General features: G+C 48.0%; 1 protein-coding gene across 22 annotated transcripts in view; it reads right to left on the reverse strand.

The window, feature by feature from the left end:
- Positions 1–17643, reverse strand: part of HDAC4 (histone deacetylase 4) — a 248173-nt gene that overhangs the window by 105971 nt on the left and 124559 nt on the right. For all 22 annotated transcript variants that reach the window (XM_054829930.1, XM_054829923.1, XM_054829925.1 and 19 more), the window contains one exon: positions 5951–6195. In XM_054829930.1, the coding sequence (XP_054685905.1) occupies positions 5951–6195 (245 nt within the window). The remainder of the gene's footprint in view (positions 1–5950; positions 6196–17643) is intronic.

A 17643-nucleotide genomic window follows, 5' to 3' on the forward strand; every position in this document is an offset into this window, starting at 1 on the left:
AGTTCCTCTTGAAAACGATGCAAGCTGTGAGGAACGGGCGGCTCTGCAGAAGACAGGCATGAATCTGAGCAGAGGGAGTCTCTCCGCGCCGGCAGCTGCAGGCAGGAAGGATGGGGCAGACCCGCTCAGCAACGGGAGTCGGGGTACGGGGTGGGTAAAATGGAAATTTGCCCTTCCAGAGTCCACCGCGAGGAGCAGGACACAGGGGGAAGGAGATGCTTTGCAGGAACCAAGGTGCCACCTTCAGCGTCCCCAGCCCGGGGACACGGGGAAGGTGCCACCCAGCAGAGCTGCAAGGGAGACGTGGATGACATCAACCCCATCAGCGGATTCGAAACGAGCACGTTTTGTCCTGTTAGGTAGGAATCGACACAGAGAGGCCACCAAAAAGAGGTTGTAGGCACTATCAGGGCTACGCTGAGAGCAGCCACGCTAAAAGACGATGTGATTTGTGCCCAACGAGCTATCTTGCAAGCAAACCTGCCATTCCAAGGGCAGGTGGCTCCAGAAGAGCAGTTTCTCACTTTAGCATCAGCGGCACACCTCTTAAGTGTACATATCTTTGGAAAAAAAAAATAAAATTTTCTTTACAGCATCGCAAAATCTGTCTGGAAGATTCCCTGAAATACTTTTACTCTCCAAAACAAAAATAAGAGAGTTTCACCCCATGTCTCCGAACAAGGGGCTAACACCTCGGATGCGTTATCACCTCTCAATCAGGGCTCAGAAGCTATGCCAATGAAAAAAAAGTCATTTGAAACCAGCAAAAACTAACAAAACCATCTCCTCAGGCTTCATCCGAACGTTGCTATATATATAAAAGCCAATGTCTGAAAACATTCCACGTATTTTTATTTATTGGCGTAAAGCCATTAAGCAGCACAGCATACTGTTAAATGTAGGGAATCGCTGTGTTAATAAAAAAGAAAACAATTGCAGAATCACTCCTCGATGAACATCGTTACAAAGCTCCTTTCGCTGTTGCTGCTTATACTCAAACCCGTGACTTGTTCGACCGTCCCGCACACGCCGCGCGCACAGCCTCGTGCTCCCTCTGCTACCGATGCACACAAACACTCTTTTCTCAGGCGACGGGAAAACCAGGAACAGCATTGCAGGACCGAATTAACATCTTTGCACGCCTCCAGGTTAGGATTTCAGGTCCAACGAGGAGCTGTGAGGCTCAGCTGCTTGCCTGCGCTATCCCATCGCCATCAGGACTCTTCTGGTGTCTGCCGTCATGTGCTAACGCTGACGCGCGTCAGCATCCTGAATAAGTTTCCGGCTTTAGCTATAAAACAGCCAGAGCTGGGAAGAGTCCTGCTCCAGGCTCGGGCAGCGCAGGGATGGAGGAGATTAAACCGCATTACCCACCACGTCCGTCGCTTCTCCGCTGAGCTCACATCGCCCAGGGTGCCGCTCACCCTGCCAAAACGTGGATCTTGCCCCTCTTCAATCAGCTCGCTTCGGCCCTTGACCAAAAGGCAAATGGAAAAGCTTTTGGTAACTTCCAGCTGATCTTGGCCGGGAATGAGTGACTCACAAAGGAAAAAATTCACTGCCGATTCCTTTGCAATCAAAGGTCAAGCAAAGCTCACACTGGGACCTGCGGAGAGGCTTTCCACCGTCTCACCGGCAACGGCCCGGGCGCCAGGCTCCTTATTCCATCCTTTGTTTTGTTTAGGAAGGCAGATTTAAAGGCTATAAATATTGTTACACATCTGGCGAGGCACGCCTGAGTGGAAAATCCATCTCGCTGAAGGTAAGCGGCTACGGGAGAGAGGAGCCGTCGCCTCTGCCTCCAGCCAGCCCGCAGCAGCCTCCGGTGCTCACCAGCTCCGGCTTCCTTTCCCGCTCCGCTTTCGGATGTCAAGCCTCGGCAATCTGCAAAGCTGCGCTGTAGTTGTGAAAGACAGTTTTCTCTATTTCCATATGGTGTGAAGTCTTCATAAGGCTCGGCTTATTTTCCCTAAACATGTCAGGGTTTTCTCGTTACTCCCCGCGTGCAACGATCCCAGTTCCTCCGTGCGCCGAGCTCTAACTGCGTCCATTATACCTCCCTTCCACAAACATTCCTTCACTCGTAGCCTGGCTCTCCAAATTGCGTGATCTTCTGGAATCTGCCACCTTTACGTGGAGGCCATTTCTTCCAAAATACAACGTCGACGAACGCAAGGACTGCTCGAGGGGGAACAAGGGAAGGGATCGCATGGGCAGGCAGAAGGACCGCGACCGTCCCGTCGTCTTCTCCTCTTGCACTAGATCAGACAATTAAAACTGGGCTGCTGGAACAAAACCAAGTTCTAGAAAATACCAAAACTTCAGATGTCAATAGGAAAAATTTATCTACTTGAATAGAAAAACAAGACAGACATGCCAGCATTTTTCAAGCCAAATTTCATTTACTTAAGACGACCTTAATGTATTTCTTATACTAGTGCTTTGTTTGGGGGGCGGGAGGGAGAGATGTTCCCCCCTCTAAATCCACATCGAGTCAGAACAGTTCCTCTGTTCACACCGACACCAAAGCAATAAAAGAAAGAAAAACACAAAACGTGATTCCTGTTGCACTAGCTAAGGGTTTAACATTTAAGATGAGTAAGCTCCTTAAAATCTTCGTAGTGCTGTTTGCTGTAACTTAGCAATGCTGGCTGTCCAAAAAAACAGAAGAGCTGCTTAAGAAACGCATCAAAACAAATTTTTTTTTTTTTTTTCACTTTGAGCAGCAGATGCCCAGCTGCTGAATTCTTGCCGAACAGAACTATTCAACGTCTATAAGTGGGAGAGCGTGAAGGTACTTGAACCTGAACGTCTTGCCAAAAGAGGGATCCAATGCAACGGTTGCTCTGCATGTGTAACTGTACCCAGAGGCTGGTCTGCTGCCTCCAAAATATGCTTACAATCTGGGAACTGGAAGCAAAAGGATTTAGAAACAGGCGTACCACTGGTCGAAGCACAGAAATTGCCGCTCAAGTACACAAACAACAAGTAAATGCTTTGCACTTGTTGATTTAAAAAAAAAAAAACCCATAGTAAGAAGCTGAAATTCTTCCCCCTTCGCAGAAATAGTTTACAAAGCCATAGCAGAATTTAATACTATGATTAATGAAGGCCTCGATCACCTCCAAGGAAACAAGCGCCAGGGAGAAAGTCAAAGAACTGCCATTTTGTTTGACATCAGAGTCCGTTCAGAGCTTTGATGCTTGCGTTTTACATTTTTGGTTTGTTTCATTACATTTTGAGGTTGTTCTGATGCTGGAAACTCTTAACAAAACTGGAGGAGCCTCAAAATTTTTGGAAAGCAAGTTTGCAAGATGGACAATCACCCTGCAATAGCTGCTGAAAGTTTGCTTTCTGAATCAAAAAACCAAGCCCAAAAGTCAGGGAAGACACTGAAGATGTCCAAGAACCAAACCTGGTGCAGCAGCAAGGCACGTTGCAAGCTCCCTCCGGTCATCGGTCGTTATGCATGGTCTTTATCCACAGAAATCTGGGTGGGTTTAGGTTCCCAAGCGTTTTCTTACCTGAAGTGAGACTTCACCTCCACCTGAAGAAGAAACTTGGGAATATATGTTTGTAAAAGTGACGAGCACACAATATTTTCATTACAATACTGTAAAAACTCAGGCTGCAAAACACTTTCAGCTGAAGAATCTCACAACTACATCGCTCAGTCTAAACTATTTGTGCATATCGAACGGTTCCCTTTGGAGACAGGAGACTAATGAAATTCTTAATCTCGTCAGCGACGCCATAAGCCAATCATCAGATGAAGCTAACTTCTTCTGAGCTCCCAAAGAGGATGTAAAGAATTTGCTGTTTCCTTCATGGATTCAGCCAAAAGATTCAGCGTTTGAGGAAACAGAAAAGATGACCGACGGATGCCCACGCCAGAGAGATGCCCAGCAGTAGCACGTCTGCTCAGGCCTTTCACATTTAAAAAAACAAACAAACAAACAAAAAAAAACCAAACAAAAAAAACCCACCTTAATTTCTCCAAAAGAGCTCTGGATCTTCACTTAGGACTATTTCTATACCAAATTTCACAGTTTAAACCCTAGTGCTTCACTTACACAGGATAAAAGGTGGGGTTTTTTAATTTGCTTTAATATCCCCCCTGCTTTTTTCAAGAGTCTAAAGGGGTTGAACAGCTCGAAGTTCAAAAAATCTAAATGCGAGGCTATAAATTTTAGTTCTCTGGACAATATAACAGCTTCCCTGCACTTAACACAGCTGCCAGTTTCTGAAAGTTGGTTTAATCAGAGAGTCATGTAGATATGGGATGAACACATATGTAAGAAGCATATTTTCCCCCAAAAAATGCATCGTAACGACACATTCGTGTACGGTTTTGGGTTTATTTTATTTGTGAGATATCACGGGGTTTATTTCAATAACGCGTTGTTTTATTTTTAAAGCAAATCTGGGCACGATGACGCACTTACTACAATGGGAGATCACCTTGCAGGTCATCCGTTTTCACACAGGATTGTATCATTCCTATTTTAAGTTTTTCATCCAGCCAAGCTTACACATTAGAGGAAGAACTTCATTACCTAATGGTCTAGATATACTGTGCTAACTGGCTGCTCTAAATCAGATCTCAACTTCCTCCTAACGCAGACTTCTACCAGAATCAGTCATATTTTTAATATAAATGAGAGCAAATGTGTTCCTATCAGCAGTGCTTAGAGCTCGTCCATGAAATCTGGACGACCCTTTCTTATTTTTAACAGACAAATATCTAAAGGCACATGCAATTATGAGGAAATAAGGGAAATATTTGCCCCAGGTTTTTCCCATCCTTTCCTCTTGAACGTACTACATGAACCGCAGATGCTGCGGCTGCTCTTGTGCTGTTCATGCACAAATGGGTACACACAGACACGTGCGTATCCATACGTAACTACGTACATATACGCACATATCTACACTTGTTAGGCGTACGTATGAGCGTACATATAAGCGCATTTACACGCATGCACCTCCCCACGTCTTTGTCCTGAGGAGAACACGGAGGACCCACTAAGGACACGGCATTTGCTCCTCACCGCTCTTCAAACAGCAACTGTCCTTACAAGCCCTGGCTCGTAGCTGCGTTCGAGAAGTCTGTAAATAATACACCATTAACTTTTAATCCTGTCCTCCCCACTCTGACACGTATTTTGTATTAAAATGAAAGTTATATAAGGTTGAGTCGAGGTTGCTTTTTAATATTACATTAACGCTATTTACCGTGTGCAGCGCTAATCCCCCTTTGAAAAGAGAGTGTATTAGCAATTCTGAAAGCTTACGTTACCATCGCAATGGTCTCTCGCTGTGAAATATTCATATAACGTCTAACATTTTCACCACGCAACAGCCATCTTCTAAACTGCGCTTCCGACTTACCCTGTGCATTAAGTTTCCCCTCCGTCCCCAAAGCACCCGGCCGGTGTCGAACTTGCACCGTGCGACTCCGAAACCCTCACAGCGTGCAGACCTACCGGCACCCGCTGCATCCGTGTTTCCTATTCCCGCAGAGACGCTAAGGCCCAAAGGTCTGGTTCGCATCCTGCGTCGCCGGCATGTGTCCAGTGAGCAGTTTCTACGCCATTCTACTCCCACATATGTGATATTAGTAACAGGTAACCTAAAAGCCCTCCTCTTGGGTTAAATTCTACCGAAATTTTCCAAATCCAGGGAAAGCAAGCCACCTGTTGGCAGTGGGGCGCAGGACTTTTGTGGATAACATTTAACATGACACCAGCTTACCTCGCTTCCTCTCCTTCACCCTATCCCCCTTTTGATTCTCGGCACTCACATCCCTTTACCAAAGATCATTCTCTAAACTGAGGTTACCAAGTCCACCACGGTATCTCCAACCCCAAAATAAATTAGTTTGTGCATTTCCTCGCGGCGAGGGGATGCTTTCGCACGCCACCCAAGGGCAGGGCTGCCCATCGCTTACTTTGATGTGCTCGTGGAGCTGAGCCTCGTGCTGCCGGGAGAGCTGCTCGTGCTGCCGCTGGAACTCGGCGATGAGGATCTGTCGCTGGATCTGCTGTTTCTGTTTGAGCGCCAGGAGCTCCTGCTGAAGCTGCTGTTCCCGCAGCGTTGGCTCCGTCACGGGCATGGAAAACTGGTGGTCCAAGCGCAGATCCATCGGGACTGAAGTGGGTGCAACTTGCAAGGGCAGTGCTGTGGTCACATCAACTACAATACGAAAGCACAACAGAAGAGATGAGTGTATTCCCCGTTCGCACAGGGATCTAGTTCTCACGCTGTGTCCAGCAAAAACCTTGAGGAACCAGGGATTGAATCAAGAATAGCACTCATTCAGCTTGCACTTTAGATTTTGAAACAGTAAAAAAGCACTACAGGAATTCAGAGTTTTCCTCCAGCCACCACCTCCTACAAACACACGCGGTTTCTAAAAGCAAAGGACTTCAACGCATTGCGCTTGACCCGTCTTGATACCATTCTACATCTGTGCATTCAAAACGTACACCTCCGTTCCCCTCTTCCAGCATCACTTGAAATAAGAAGGATGAAGATTAATCTAAGACTTGGCAGAAAGGATCAATCTTGACTTAAAACGGATCAACTGTTGGACTCCTCCAGTCAGGAACACGAGGGTCCCAAGGTAAGAAACTTAGGCAGAAAAACACTGGGTGCTCTATCCTTTATAACCAGGTTTGGAAAGGAGCTTAGCCAAAAGCAAACGGGTAACGAAACATCTTGGGAAAATTGTTAAGTGCTTCCCTGACAGACTGGACTCACTCCCTGCAGCCACCAGAAAGGTGCAAACGTGTCTCGGGCAGCGCAGGGACGCTGCAGAGCAGGCGGCCATAGGAAGCAGGTGCCCAGACGGTGACTACGCAAAGACTTGCCTCTGCCGGTCAGACTCCAAGTGGGAAAACCCTGAACCACAACCAAGACTAGGGTAGAGAGCAGTAACGTGTACCAAGAGGTGGTCTGTTCCAACCAAAACGATTCGGTGATTCTGTGTATGCCAAGAGAAGAAAAAAGAGATAACTATCACCTTGATTATCTGATTATCTTGATTATCTTTGCTTCCACAAGAAGCATCTCCCTGAAGACAAGGGGCTTGTTGTAAAAAAGAGCAGCCACAGCCATCTACAAAAAAATACCTTTGCAATAACTGAACTCAGCTTGTTTCTGTTAAAAAAATAATGACTGCCATCTCATGAATGACTAAAAATTTCTAAATTCCACCTGACTGACAGTTCTGCGTTTCACACGTACTCCCTACATTTGCCACATTTCATGCCTCTACGGTGCAGTCACTCAACAGCTCTTCTGATACCTCTGAATGAACATCATCTGCAGAGTAAAAGAGGCTAATCCTTCAAAAACACTGAGCTTCAACAAAACTGGAAAATAAAGGGAGGGTTTTTTTGCCTTGGTGGGTTGGGTTACCTGGGGTTTGCCTTTGCTATGAGATCTCACGGGTGTAGAGATGCCACCCTACTCTGAAGCCATCGGTACAAGCCACCACAAGACCAGCCCCAGCAGGACAGACATCCTTCCAAAGCAAAAGTAAAAGCAGTTTTACTACGCAAAACCTGATTTCTATCCGCCTGCAAATAAACTAGCTGGCGAAGCAAACAATTCAAGAGGAAAAAGCATGGAAATCCTGCAAAAAGTTTAAGGAACAGTTTTACTAAGACGGACTGCCAGCTTTCACCACCTGTACATCGCCCGTGGAAATAGTACTTGAAGAGGAACTTTCATTTTATACAAAATTAAAGTCTTATTTCACTTCAAGCCTGCTGTGCCATCCCCCAGGGAGAGCCAGAGTGATACCCGGCAAATGCCCACACATAACCTCTATCTGGACATTAGTGTCATCGATCCCAGAGAAAGAGTTTTTAATTGGGTTTTCCCCAAATCCTACCCGTTTATTTATTTTTGCCAGTAACGGAGAAATGCGTATGAAGTTGATGCTGGTAAAATCTGAAGCTAAATGAATCACAGAGGTGCATAAAAAGAAAACAAAATAAAAAAAAAATGGTGGAATAATTCATAAAAAACTAGGGTGGTTTTTTAAGGTTGCCCCAAGTAAAGCAGAATGCAATGCCCCAGTGCCAAGGGCAACGTCACAATGCAGGGACGGGGACCGCGGGACAGGCGGCTCCATCCCAGACAGCAGCTCCTTGGAAAGGGGGACGTTGAGCAGAACGGTGGGGATTTAAAAAGCACAGCCAGGTCAATGCTGCTGGAGCTGAAGGCGGCAAACAAACAAACAAATCACATACCAAGAGATGAACATAGAGATTTTGCTCAGTCTACACAAGACCAGTTTCAGGGAGAATATCATCACTTCTTCAAAAGCAGAGAAATTCAGAGCAGGAAACTGAAAACACACTAAAAAAACCCCAAAACATTGCTTTTATTTGAAAATAAAGATGCAAAAAAGAGGGTGTCCTATAGAGCCAAAAGTATCCAAGTTGAACTCCTTACAGTTTCTGGAGAAACCTTCCTTGTTTCTAAATTGGAGAGACATGGATTCAATGGATGGACAACTCGGTGGATAAGGAATTGGCTGGATGGTCACACTCAAAGAGTTGTGGTCAACGACTCAATGTCCAAGTGTAGAACAGTGACGAGTGATGTTCCTCAGGGGTTGGTACCGTGACTGGCGCTGTTTAACATCTTTGTCAGCAACATGGACAGTGGGATCAAGTGCACCTTCAGCAAGTTTGCCGACGACACCAAGCTGTGTGGTGGGTCAACACGCTGGAGGGAAGGGATCCCATTCAGAGGGACCTTGACAGGCTGGAGAGGTGGGCCCATGTGAACTGCATGAAGTTCAACAAGGTCAAGTGCAAGGTCCTGCACATGCATCGGAGCAATCCCAAGCACAACTATAGGATGGCAGAGAATGGATGGAGAGCAGTCCCAAGGAGAAGGACTTGGGAGTGCTGGTTGATGAAAAGCTCCACATGACCCAGCAACGTGCGCTTGCAGCCCAGAAAGCCAACTGTGTCCTGGGCTGCATCCCCAGCAGCGTGACCAGCAGGTCGAGGGAGGGGATTCTGCCCCTCTGCTCCACTCTGGTGAGACCCCCCTGCAGTGCTGCGTCCAGCTCTGGGGTCCCCAGCACAAGAAGGACATGGAGCTGTTGGAGCAAGTGCAGAGGAGGCCACGGAGATGATGGGAGGGCTGGAGCACCTCTGCTCTGGAGACCTCAGGCTGAGAGAGTTGGGGTTGTTCAGCCTGGAGAAGAGAAGGCTGCGGGGAGACCTTAGAGGCCCTTCCAGTCCCTGCAGGGGCTCCAGGAAAGCTGGAGAGGGGCTGGTGACAAGGGCAGGGAGTGACAGGCCAAGGGGAATGGCCTGAAGCTGCAGGAGGGGAGATGGAGATGGGATGTGAGGCAGAAATCCTTCCCTGTGAGGGTGGTGAGGCCCTGGCACAGGTTGCCCAGAGAAGCTGTGGCTGCCCCTGGCTCCCTGGCAGGGTTCAAGGCCAGGCTGGATGGGGCTTTGGGCAACCTGGGCTAGTGGAGGGTGTCCCTGCCCATGGCAGGGGGTGGCACTGGATGGGCTTTGAGGTCCCTTCCAACCCAAACCATTCCATGATTCTATGAGAAGAGGGGCTGTGGATTTGTGCACCCCACAGCAGGTTGTTCCTCCAGAAACCCCGTGTGCCCAGGCACTCCTCCAAGGGTAGGAAAGCCACGCCACCCACCCTCCCACCGAGCCCAGGACCCAGCAGACACCTGGTACCCTGCCACGCCGTCCCTCCTGCCCAGCACCCTGTGGGCAGGTCCTGCCCGCAGACATGGGGTGCAGGGGCTGCCTCCCGCTCCGTCACACGTGACCCCCCCCAAAGCAGGCTGCAGGACCGCAGTACGCACGCAAGAGCAGTGTGCTTCCCCCTCCCTACGCCCAGCTTCTGCTGGGGAGGAGAAGACTTTTTTTTTTTTTTTTTTTTTTTTTGGATGGAAACATTTTCTGCAAAAGGTCACATTACTGGAAGTGTTGCTATTTTTCAACCCACAAGCTCTTCCCTCCGCTTCCCTATTGTTTTCCTTCCTGTGGCCTTTTCCCTGCTCCCCTCTCTCCCCCGCAGGACCGGAGCTGGGATTCCTCGCCACGGGTCGCCGAGCCACAGCCGAGGGTTTTGGGGAGAACGCCACGCTCTCACCTATAAACAAGCATTCAACCCCACCTAAACAACGTGTTCCAAGCCCTCCTTGGGAACAGCCAATGCTCCCCTACGTGGTCGGTAGCGTGGTCAGCCCCTTCCCGTTCCTGCCCACGGAGCATCCCTATGGCAACTGCTGCAGCCGCTCGCACAGAAAAAACCCTTCATCCGTTTTCCCCGCGCACGAGTGGGAGCTGACAGCTCAAAACCAGCCCCGCGGAGGCTATTTCGTTTCACGGACTATCGCTTCAGAAACTTCCCATCTCAGATGCGATGCTTTAAATTAAATCCAGGTTTGTCAGGATTTCGGAGCGACATAAGAACGTTTTGGGTTCCTCCGGCACTGCTCAAGCACAGGCAGCCCCATGACAGCCCGATCCGAAACCACTGGGTGTCCCAAGGACCGTGGGGAACAGGACGTGTTCTAGGAAAGTCAGATAAAGTTTCCATGCCAGCAAAAATTCCATACTGTGTCGGGTGTATATGGAAAACGGGCAAAGAGAGAACAAAAAAAAGGAGAGTCCTAATGCAAACTAACACGTATTTGTACAAAACAAACAAAAGCAGCCCCCCAAAAGCCATCGACCTTCAAGAATATGATGCACCGTGGCTATCAAAAATCCATTTTAACCATCTGCATATGGGTATTATACCCCGAGCGTTACTAATGTAATTCCTGTATGTCGCAGAAGACGCCCAGTACCTATTCCTGGAACAGCAATAATTTTATCGGGTGGCAAATCTCGGGGAGCTCCACGGGCTGCAGCACCGTTTCACCAGGGGCAGCCGTTTCCCAGCATGATTTAAATCCACATTTAGAAGACGACGAAACAGAACTGTACAATTCAGTTCTCTCCCCCCCACCAAATCAAACCCATAGAGATGGGAAAGCAACACCCCAACGGAAGAACAGACACCCCAAAACTCCCCACAGATAATCTGGAGTATGATTTAACGCAACTTTATGGCCCCTGAGGTTCCAGGAGAGCTCGAAACAGTTAATCCTAGAGGATCAAACCCAATGAGTCAGTAAACCAAACAGCGCAGCGGACTCCGTGAATCACAAGCCTTTTAAATGCATTGACTATTTTTACGTCCAGCCAAAGATTTCTGAGCACCTGGCAATAACATCTCCCGTCTTTCCTACACGTGGACTAAAGGTCAGTGTTACTAATACAGAGGTAGCAGTCACTTGCTCCCGCTTACCCGGTCTCGACGTAAATCTGTTTTTCTTCACTACAGCTCACTGAATTTGTCAACGCGATTTAGGCTAAACGCAACTTTCCTTGAAATCCGCGGGCGTTCTCCTACACGCACCTTTATGATCCGAACACTGCGTTTCCTAAAAGCGGAAAATAAAAGCCTTCAACACGTTAAAAGTAATCCAACTTCAGTCAGAAGGAATACGCTGCTACTCGTGATTGTGTCTTGTGCTAAAACGACTCCTCATCTACTCCCTAATTAGAGCCTTAACTCGCGCCGTGCTGGATAACGGTCCCGAGAAAACTTGACGAACCTCGTATTTCCCATCCGAAGGGTCTCATCCCCCCCGAAACGCCCGACGCGCCAGCTGCAGAGATGGCGACCACAATTCCCATTCAGAGTCCCGGCGGAGGCTGCGTCATCCCCGACTCTTACTATTTCAGTCTCAAAAACCCCCTATTTGAAATGCCATGAGTTCCCCGCAGAAGCGGCGAGCGCTTCTGACCTACAGAGCCCTCCCGAAAACAATAAAACCTTCTCTGCTTAATGAACACATCATCAAAACAAAAAAGCCTGTATTCTTATGAATATTTTATGGTAGACTAGAAAATTGCTTTTATAGGTTCTGCCTTGAGAACATATTAATACAATCAGATTCATGACGTTAGCAAAAGCACAAAGACTATATTCAGAGTTTTAATGAGAAATGCCAAACCCATGAATTAGAAGACAAGATCGCGATTATGAATAATAAACTATCTCATGTTCTGCCTGCCTTTTCCTTCCCTGTAGGAACAGAAGGAAAAAACATGAGGAATTATTTTTTTTTATTTTTTTTTTTTTTAACCTAGGGACATAGGAGGGTTTTTTTCACAGTCAAGTTGCCATTATTTTTATACCAAGTTAGAAACACTCTGCTGGTTCTTCCCCTCCCAAAATAAATAAAACATGGCTATGCATCAAAGACTGTTATACGTTAATTAAGACCTAAAGCATTCTAGTCCCCATCGATCGCTGGCACAGAACGGCCTCGTGGTTGGGACTGTAAATTTGACATCTCGCAGCTTGCCCGTAACACTGAGTGGAAGTTGTCTTAAATACATTTAAGTCGTTAAACACACTTGCTGTAAATAAAGTGATAAACTCCAACCTCAAAGCAAGGGTGTGTTTGCTACCAAAAAAAAAAAAAAAATTAAAAAAAGGGACATTAAAATCATTTCACAGATAGGCTGCAGAGAAACACGTTATCGGAGAAGTCATACGCTGAGTTTCTTCCACGCTCCAAAACGGAAAATAACTTTTCTGCAAGTACTGAGCATTTTGGAAGGGGTTAGGGGAAGGTGACGCTACTGAAATACGTGCATACATATTTAAATAAAACTAACAGTAATAACTGTATTTTCTTCCCCTTCTCTGACACAGCATTTTCATGCAAGTCCTTAAAGGACTAAAATATGGAAGGATTCAGTCCTGAAAACACACTAAAACAAAATTTCTGTACGAGACGGACACGGGATATTTGAAGCAAAGATTTAAATTCAAATCTCATTTCAGCATAACCTTTACTTAAGCTGAACTTTTAAAATATTTCCCATATTAGTTTTTTTCTTTTTTTAAAAAGCAAAAGCTGTTGCCAGATTGACTCTTCCCCCCCGCCCCCCCCCATTTAAGCAGGACAGAAAACTGCCTCTCTCGCATTTTAAATACAACATCACCTTCAAATGGAAAGTGCACGAAACGTTCTCCCCGAGACCGCCCTCCCTCCGGCACGGAGCGAGTCCCACCGAATTTGCACAGCTCCTTCCCAGCCGCTCTGCTCCTCTTTACGGGGCAGTTCCCTTCGGCTCGAAGGGAGAAATCGCATCAACCTCCCCAAATCTGCTGCGAAGCGCTGGGGATGAGCGTCTGGCCAAGGCTGGAGGAAGAAAAGCAGCACACACACACACACCCCGCCGCCGCCCCAGCAGTAAATAAAGTACGGACGTACCACCACGTGTCTGTGAGAGCGGGTTTAGGAGACAGAGCGCACAAAACCCCAATAAAAGAATATTTCAGCTCCTACGGTAACTCCATGGTCGCTGGTGCCCGTCCAAGCGGCTGCACACCAGGGAGGGGACGGGACGGGACGCTGCTCGGCTGCAGCTGAACCTCCCGGCCAGTGCTTTCCAGAAACCATTGCCTCAGCTTCCCCCCTCCCCTCCCCGGACTTGGGCTTTATTTCTAACTAATGAGTTCACTTTCTAATTACTGGCGGGCAAGCATTGCCCTCCAGACAGATTCTGCCAATAGCGGCACGTCAGACTTTCAGCAAACGCACACACAAAAAATAATAGACAAGCAAGAGCCTGTGCTCAGCATCCCCAAGCTCTCAGCAGCTGCCGGAGACAACCCCATCCCTCCCCGGCATCCGGCACGGCCCGAGTTGTGGGATACCGAGCAAACACAGACCTCCCCCTTCTAAGCATTATTTTCAGCTGCTTTCATCCCTGGGCAGAAGCAAAAAATCATGTGTTTATTCCACCGACTTTATTTCCTGGGGGCTGCCCTTGCTGTCTGGCAACAGCTTTTGATTTTTAAAAAATTTCCTCTATTCTGCAAAGCCTTCAAATACCAGGTCGTTGCCGGCAGAAACGACTTTGGCGCGTCAGGAGCGCGGCGCAGGCAGGCTTCAAAGTCGCGAAACGCCGTTTCTAAAACCCGCCGCCTTCCTTTTGCTTGAAATCGGCCGGGAAACGAGGCAGGGAGCAACGGCTCGCTTCAAGCGCAGCCGGGGGACCGTTTGCAGTGGCTTATTCTGGAAGGAAGACTTGTGTTATTTGAGCGTTGCTAGATTATTACAAATTAAGTCGTGTCGTTTTTCCCCTCCCGCCTGCTAGGAACTGCCCGCTCTGCCTGCACGGTGCTGGCAGCAGCGGGCAGGGGTGCCAGCAGCCCCTCCGCCAGCCGAGGCACTCTCTTCCAGCGTGGCTTCTACTTCCGAAAATGTCAAAACTCGCCGAAACGCTAAGAGATGGTGAGATCAGAGCTATTAATAGAAACAAGCTACTGCAGTATCTGACTGCAGTGCCAGGATAAAAGAAACGTATTTTGTGTGTAAAGCGGAACGAAGCAGATGACGACACGGCACAGCACCCTTGGAGCGCCTGAGATTTAGTTGGTTTTAATCGACGGCACGCTGGATGCCCCAAATATAAGCAGAAGTTAATAGGTGAGGGGAAAAAAAACCCACATTACCATCTATATTCAGCTTACTCTCTTAAAAAGATCTCAGCAGGCTGTACTAGAGGAGCCCCAAATCTTGCCCCGGACCCCACGCAGGTGGTGGGAGCAGGAGGTCGCGGTGGGGCAGCACCCAGGACGCCAACATCCTCCGCGGCACATCACGAGCATCGTACGGGGGCGGGATGAAGGCACAGCCCTGCTACGCTCCTCCGTGAATTCGTACCACGCCAGGACAAAGTAAAGGACCGCGTGCGGAGCTGGGATGGCAGGGTGCTGCGGGGCAGCAAGGAGAAGCGCTTCGTTATTTCCGCTTTACTTAATTCTTACCTCTCCTCTCCCAAAGAAGAGGACCAGGACCCCAGGGGGGTTATTTTAGGCTAGAATTGCACAAGGAGCTTAAGCATCACAGCGCAGCTAGCCTGAAGGACAGTGAGATGGAGAAGAAACCACTGTTTCAGAGGTGGTCCTCACCTACGGGCCAGGCCAGTCCTCTGCTCACAGCAGGTCTGTAAGGAAAAGCAGGCTGCAGCGGCGCCGGAGCCATCCCTCAAAAAACAGGCAGGTCAGTACACCGCAGTCGCCGGTATTTTTGCATAGCTTGCTACGGAGCCGCGTGGGTGAATGCAAACGCAGCCTTGGATCCCTTCTCGGCGCGCAAGCTGGGAGTAAACAGCAGCTGAGGTTTCCTACAAGCACCACGCACGCTGCAGTTCAGCAAGGGCTGGAGTCATTCCCCGCTCCGAGAATATTTCACGCGGCATGAATGGGAACCAAAATTAATCATCCCATCACCCATTGAAACACGTCGTGAGGCACCGCACCGTAGGCAACAGATGGAGCTTTAAATGTCACTCACTCATTCATCGCGAAGAAACTTTTTGCTGATTACTACTGAGACCTGGAGACATAATAAGGGCGCAGCGATTCTGGATTTCTATAATCAGCTTTTTTGATCCTAATACCTCCACCAAAAAGATCTCATTAGCATTTATTAAAAACTTATGAGAGATCTACATACAAATTCTATTCATGATAAGAAAACCAAAAACTTGAAGAGCAGACCACTTACCCTACTTTCTCCATCTTAGATTTAAAACATTAAAAGAAAGTCTCTTTACTTGAAGAAAAAGAAAAAATCCCAAATTCCATCAACAATAGACAGAAACCAACATTCTGAAGTGTTTTCCCGCTTGCAGCCTCAGAGCCCTACATCAGAGTTTGGAAAAATAGAAACTTTCACGGCTAAATATCTGGATCTTACAAGCCAGCTGCACTTCTGATGGTCCCATCTAAAGTACTGCAAAAGACTTGAGCACTCTCGACCGGGGGTGCAGCACCACCCTGATCTCCTGAGCACCTTCAGCATCACATCCTGCTGCAGCAGCACAGCCGAACACCTCACAAATAAAACAGGGTGCTGCCAGACACACAACACGTGATAAATCCTTAAGGAGAACGTGAAGGGTTCATGTCACAGCGCCCGTGAGAAGGCCAGGAATAAAAACCTCAATCGCACAGGTGTCTCCAAGAGACGAGCCTGTGCAGGATGGAGAAGCTCCGAAGGGAGACACTCAGGTTTCACCGTCTCCTTTTCAATCGTTATCCTATTCTGTCTTCTTGTTGGTTTAGTCAATGACGTCTTTAACAAACGAGCGTCTTGGATGATGCCAGTGCTTTTACTGAAATTAAGGAGAATGGAATCAAAAGAGTCAGCTTGGACTATTTCTTACTGTAGACTTCATACAAATTGTGGTAAACCTTACCTTGTGTGCTAGGAGGTAGACAACCCAAACCCACCTGAGCTTCCATGGGGAAAAAAGCATCTCAATAAATAACAATAAAAACCAGAAAACAACAAACTCCTCAATAGATCCCTTCTTAAAAGGCATTCCTGGACACATAATTTCACCTGCCTCCTCATTTCAAGCATTATCCAGCAACTGAACCTCTTTGATCCATCTGTCTCGCTGTCGGTACAAGAAACTCCTCATCTTAGCAGATACCCAAGACAAAAAGTCAGGTTGAAGGAAGATCTGATAGAGTTCTGAAGAGACAAACCCACACGGACTTCTCACATGCTGCTCTCTAATCTCACCACAAACTTCCTTCAAGGGAAGTGATACTTTAGAAAAGAGAATTAAACATGGAGGAGATGGAGCAGGAGCCTGCAAGTCTCATCCGGAGATTATACAGGAAAAACTGCCCACGAGGGGAAAAAAAAAAGGATTCTACCCAGCTAGATAGGCGTGGGTGAGTTTGAGGGATACGCTGCAAAGGTGGGGTTACACAGATGCCCGGACCTTCTCACGGGGTTCTCTCTGGAGCCTGCAAAGGGCTCGACCTCTGCATCGGCAGCAACAAACGCCAGCAGACGAACCAGCAACGGAGCAGGAGTGCCAAGAGTTAAACAGCAAACTTTGAGGAGGACAGCAGACATCGCATCTCCTCCTTGCACGGATGCACCAAGGAAGAATCGTTTTCCCATTGTAACTCCTGTCAAAGCACAGCGGTGCCGTTCGTGTAGACGGAGGGGATCCTGGGGCAGAGCGGGCGAGATGATGTGATGAGAACTGAAGTGAAGTTTCGCTTGCAAGTAGAGACGGTGCCAGCTGGTAAACAGCCAGGCCATTTGAAAAAGAATTGTGTGATAAAAGCAGTTACGGCTACGAGGAAACGCTGTCAGCTTCCTAAAGACATCGAGAGGAGCCGGGAGATCAAAGTCACCTATGTGCTGCTGAGAAGGAAGGCTGGTCCTCTGCCAAAACCACGCGGAGAACCCGCGGCCAGCCCCTGCTCTCCCATGTCCCGCCGGCTCGCGAGGGAAGGGAATCGTTATCGTTAGGAAGAGGAAAAGCAGCAGCGCAAACGTTGCTGGCCTGGGCACCGCCGAGGAGAACGGCACGGCGGAGCGGAGGCAAGGCAGCAGGCTCTGGGATACATGCTCCGCGAGAACGGGAGCTTCAAACAAACAGCTCAAGATCTAACGTACTCATTTATCTAGAAATTAAGCTACGGTATGTTAACTCCCTAAGATCAAAAGAGAAGGTGAAACAAAATTCTTAGGAA

Source organism: Grus americana, chromosome 6 (assembly GCF_028858705.1).
Source record: "Grus americana isolate bGruAme1 chromosome 6, bGruAme1.mat, whole genome shotgun sequence".
Taxonomy (NCBI): Eukaryota; Metazoa; Chordata; class Aves; order Gruiformes; family Gruidae; genus Grus; species Grus americana.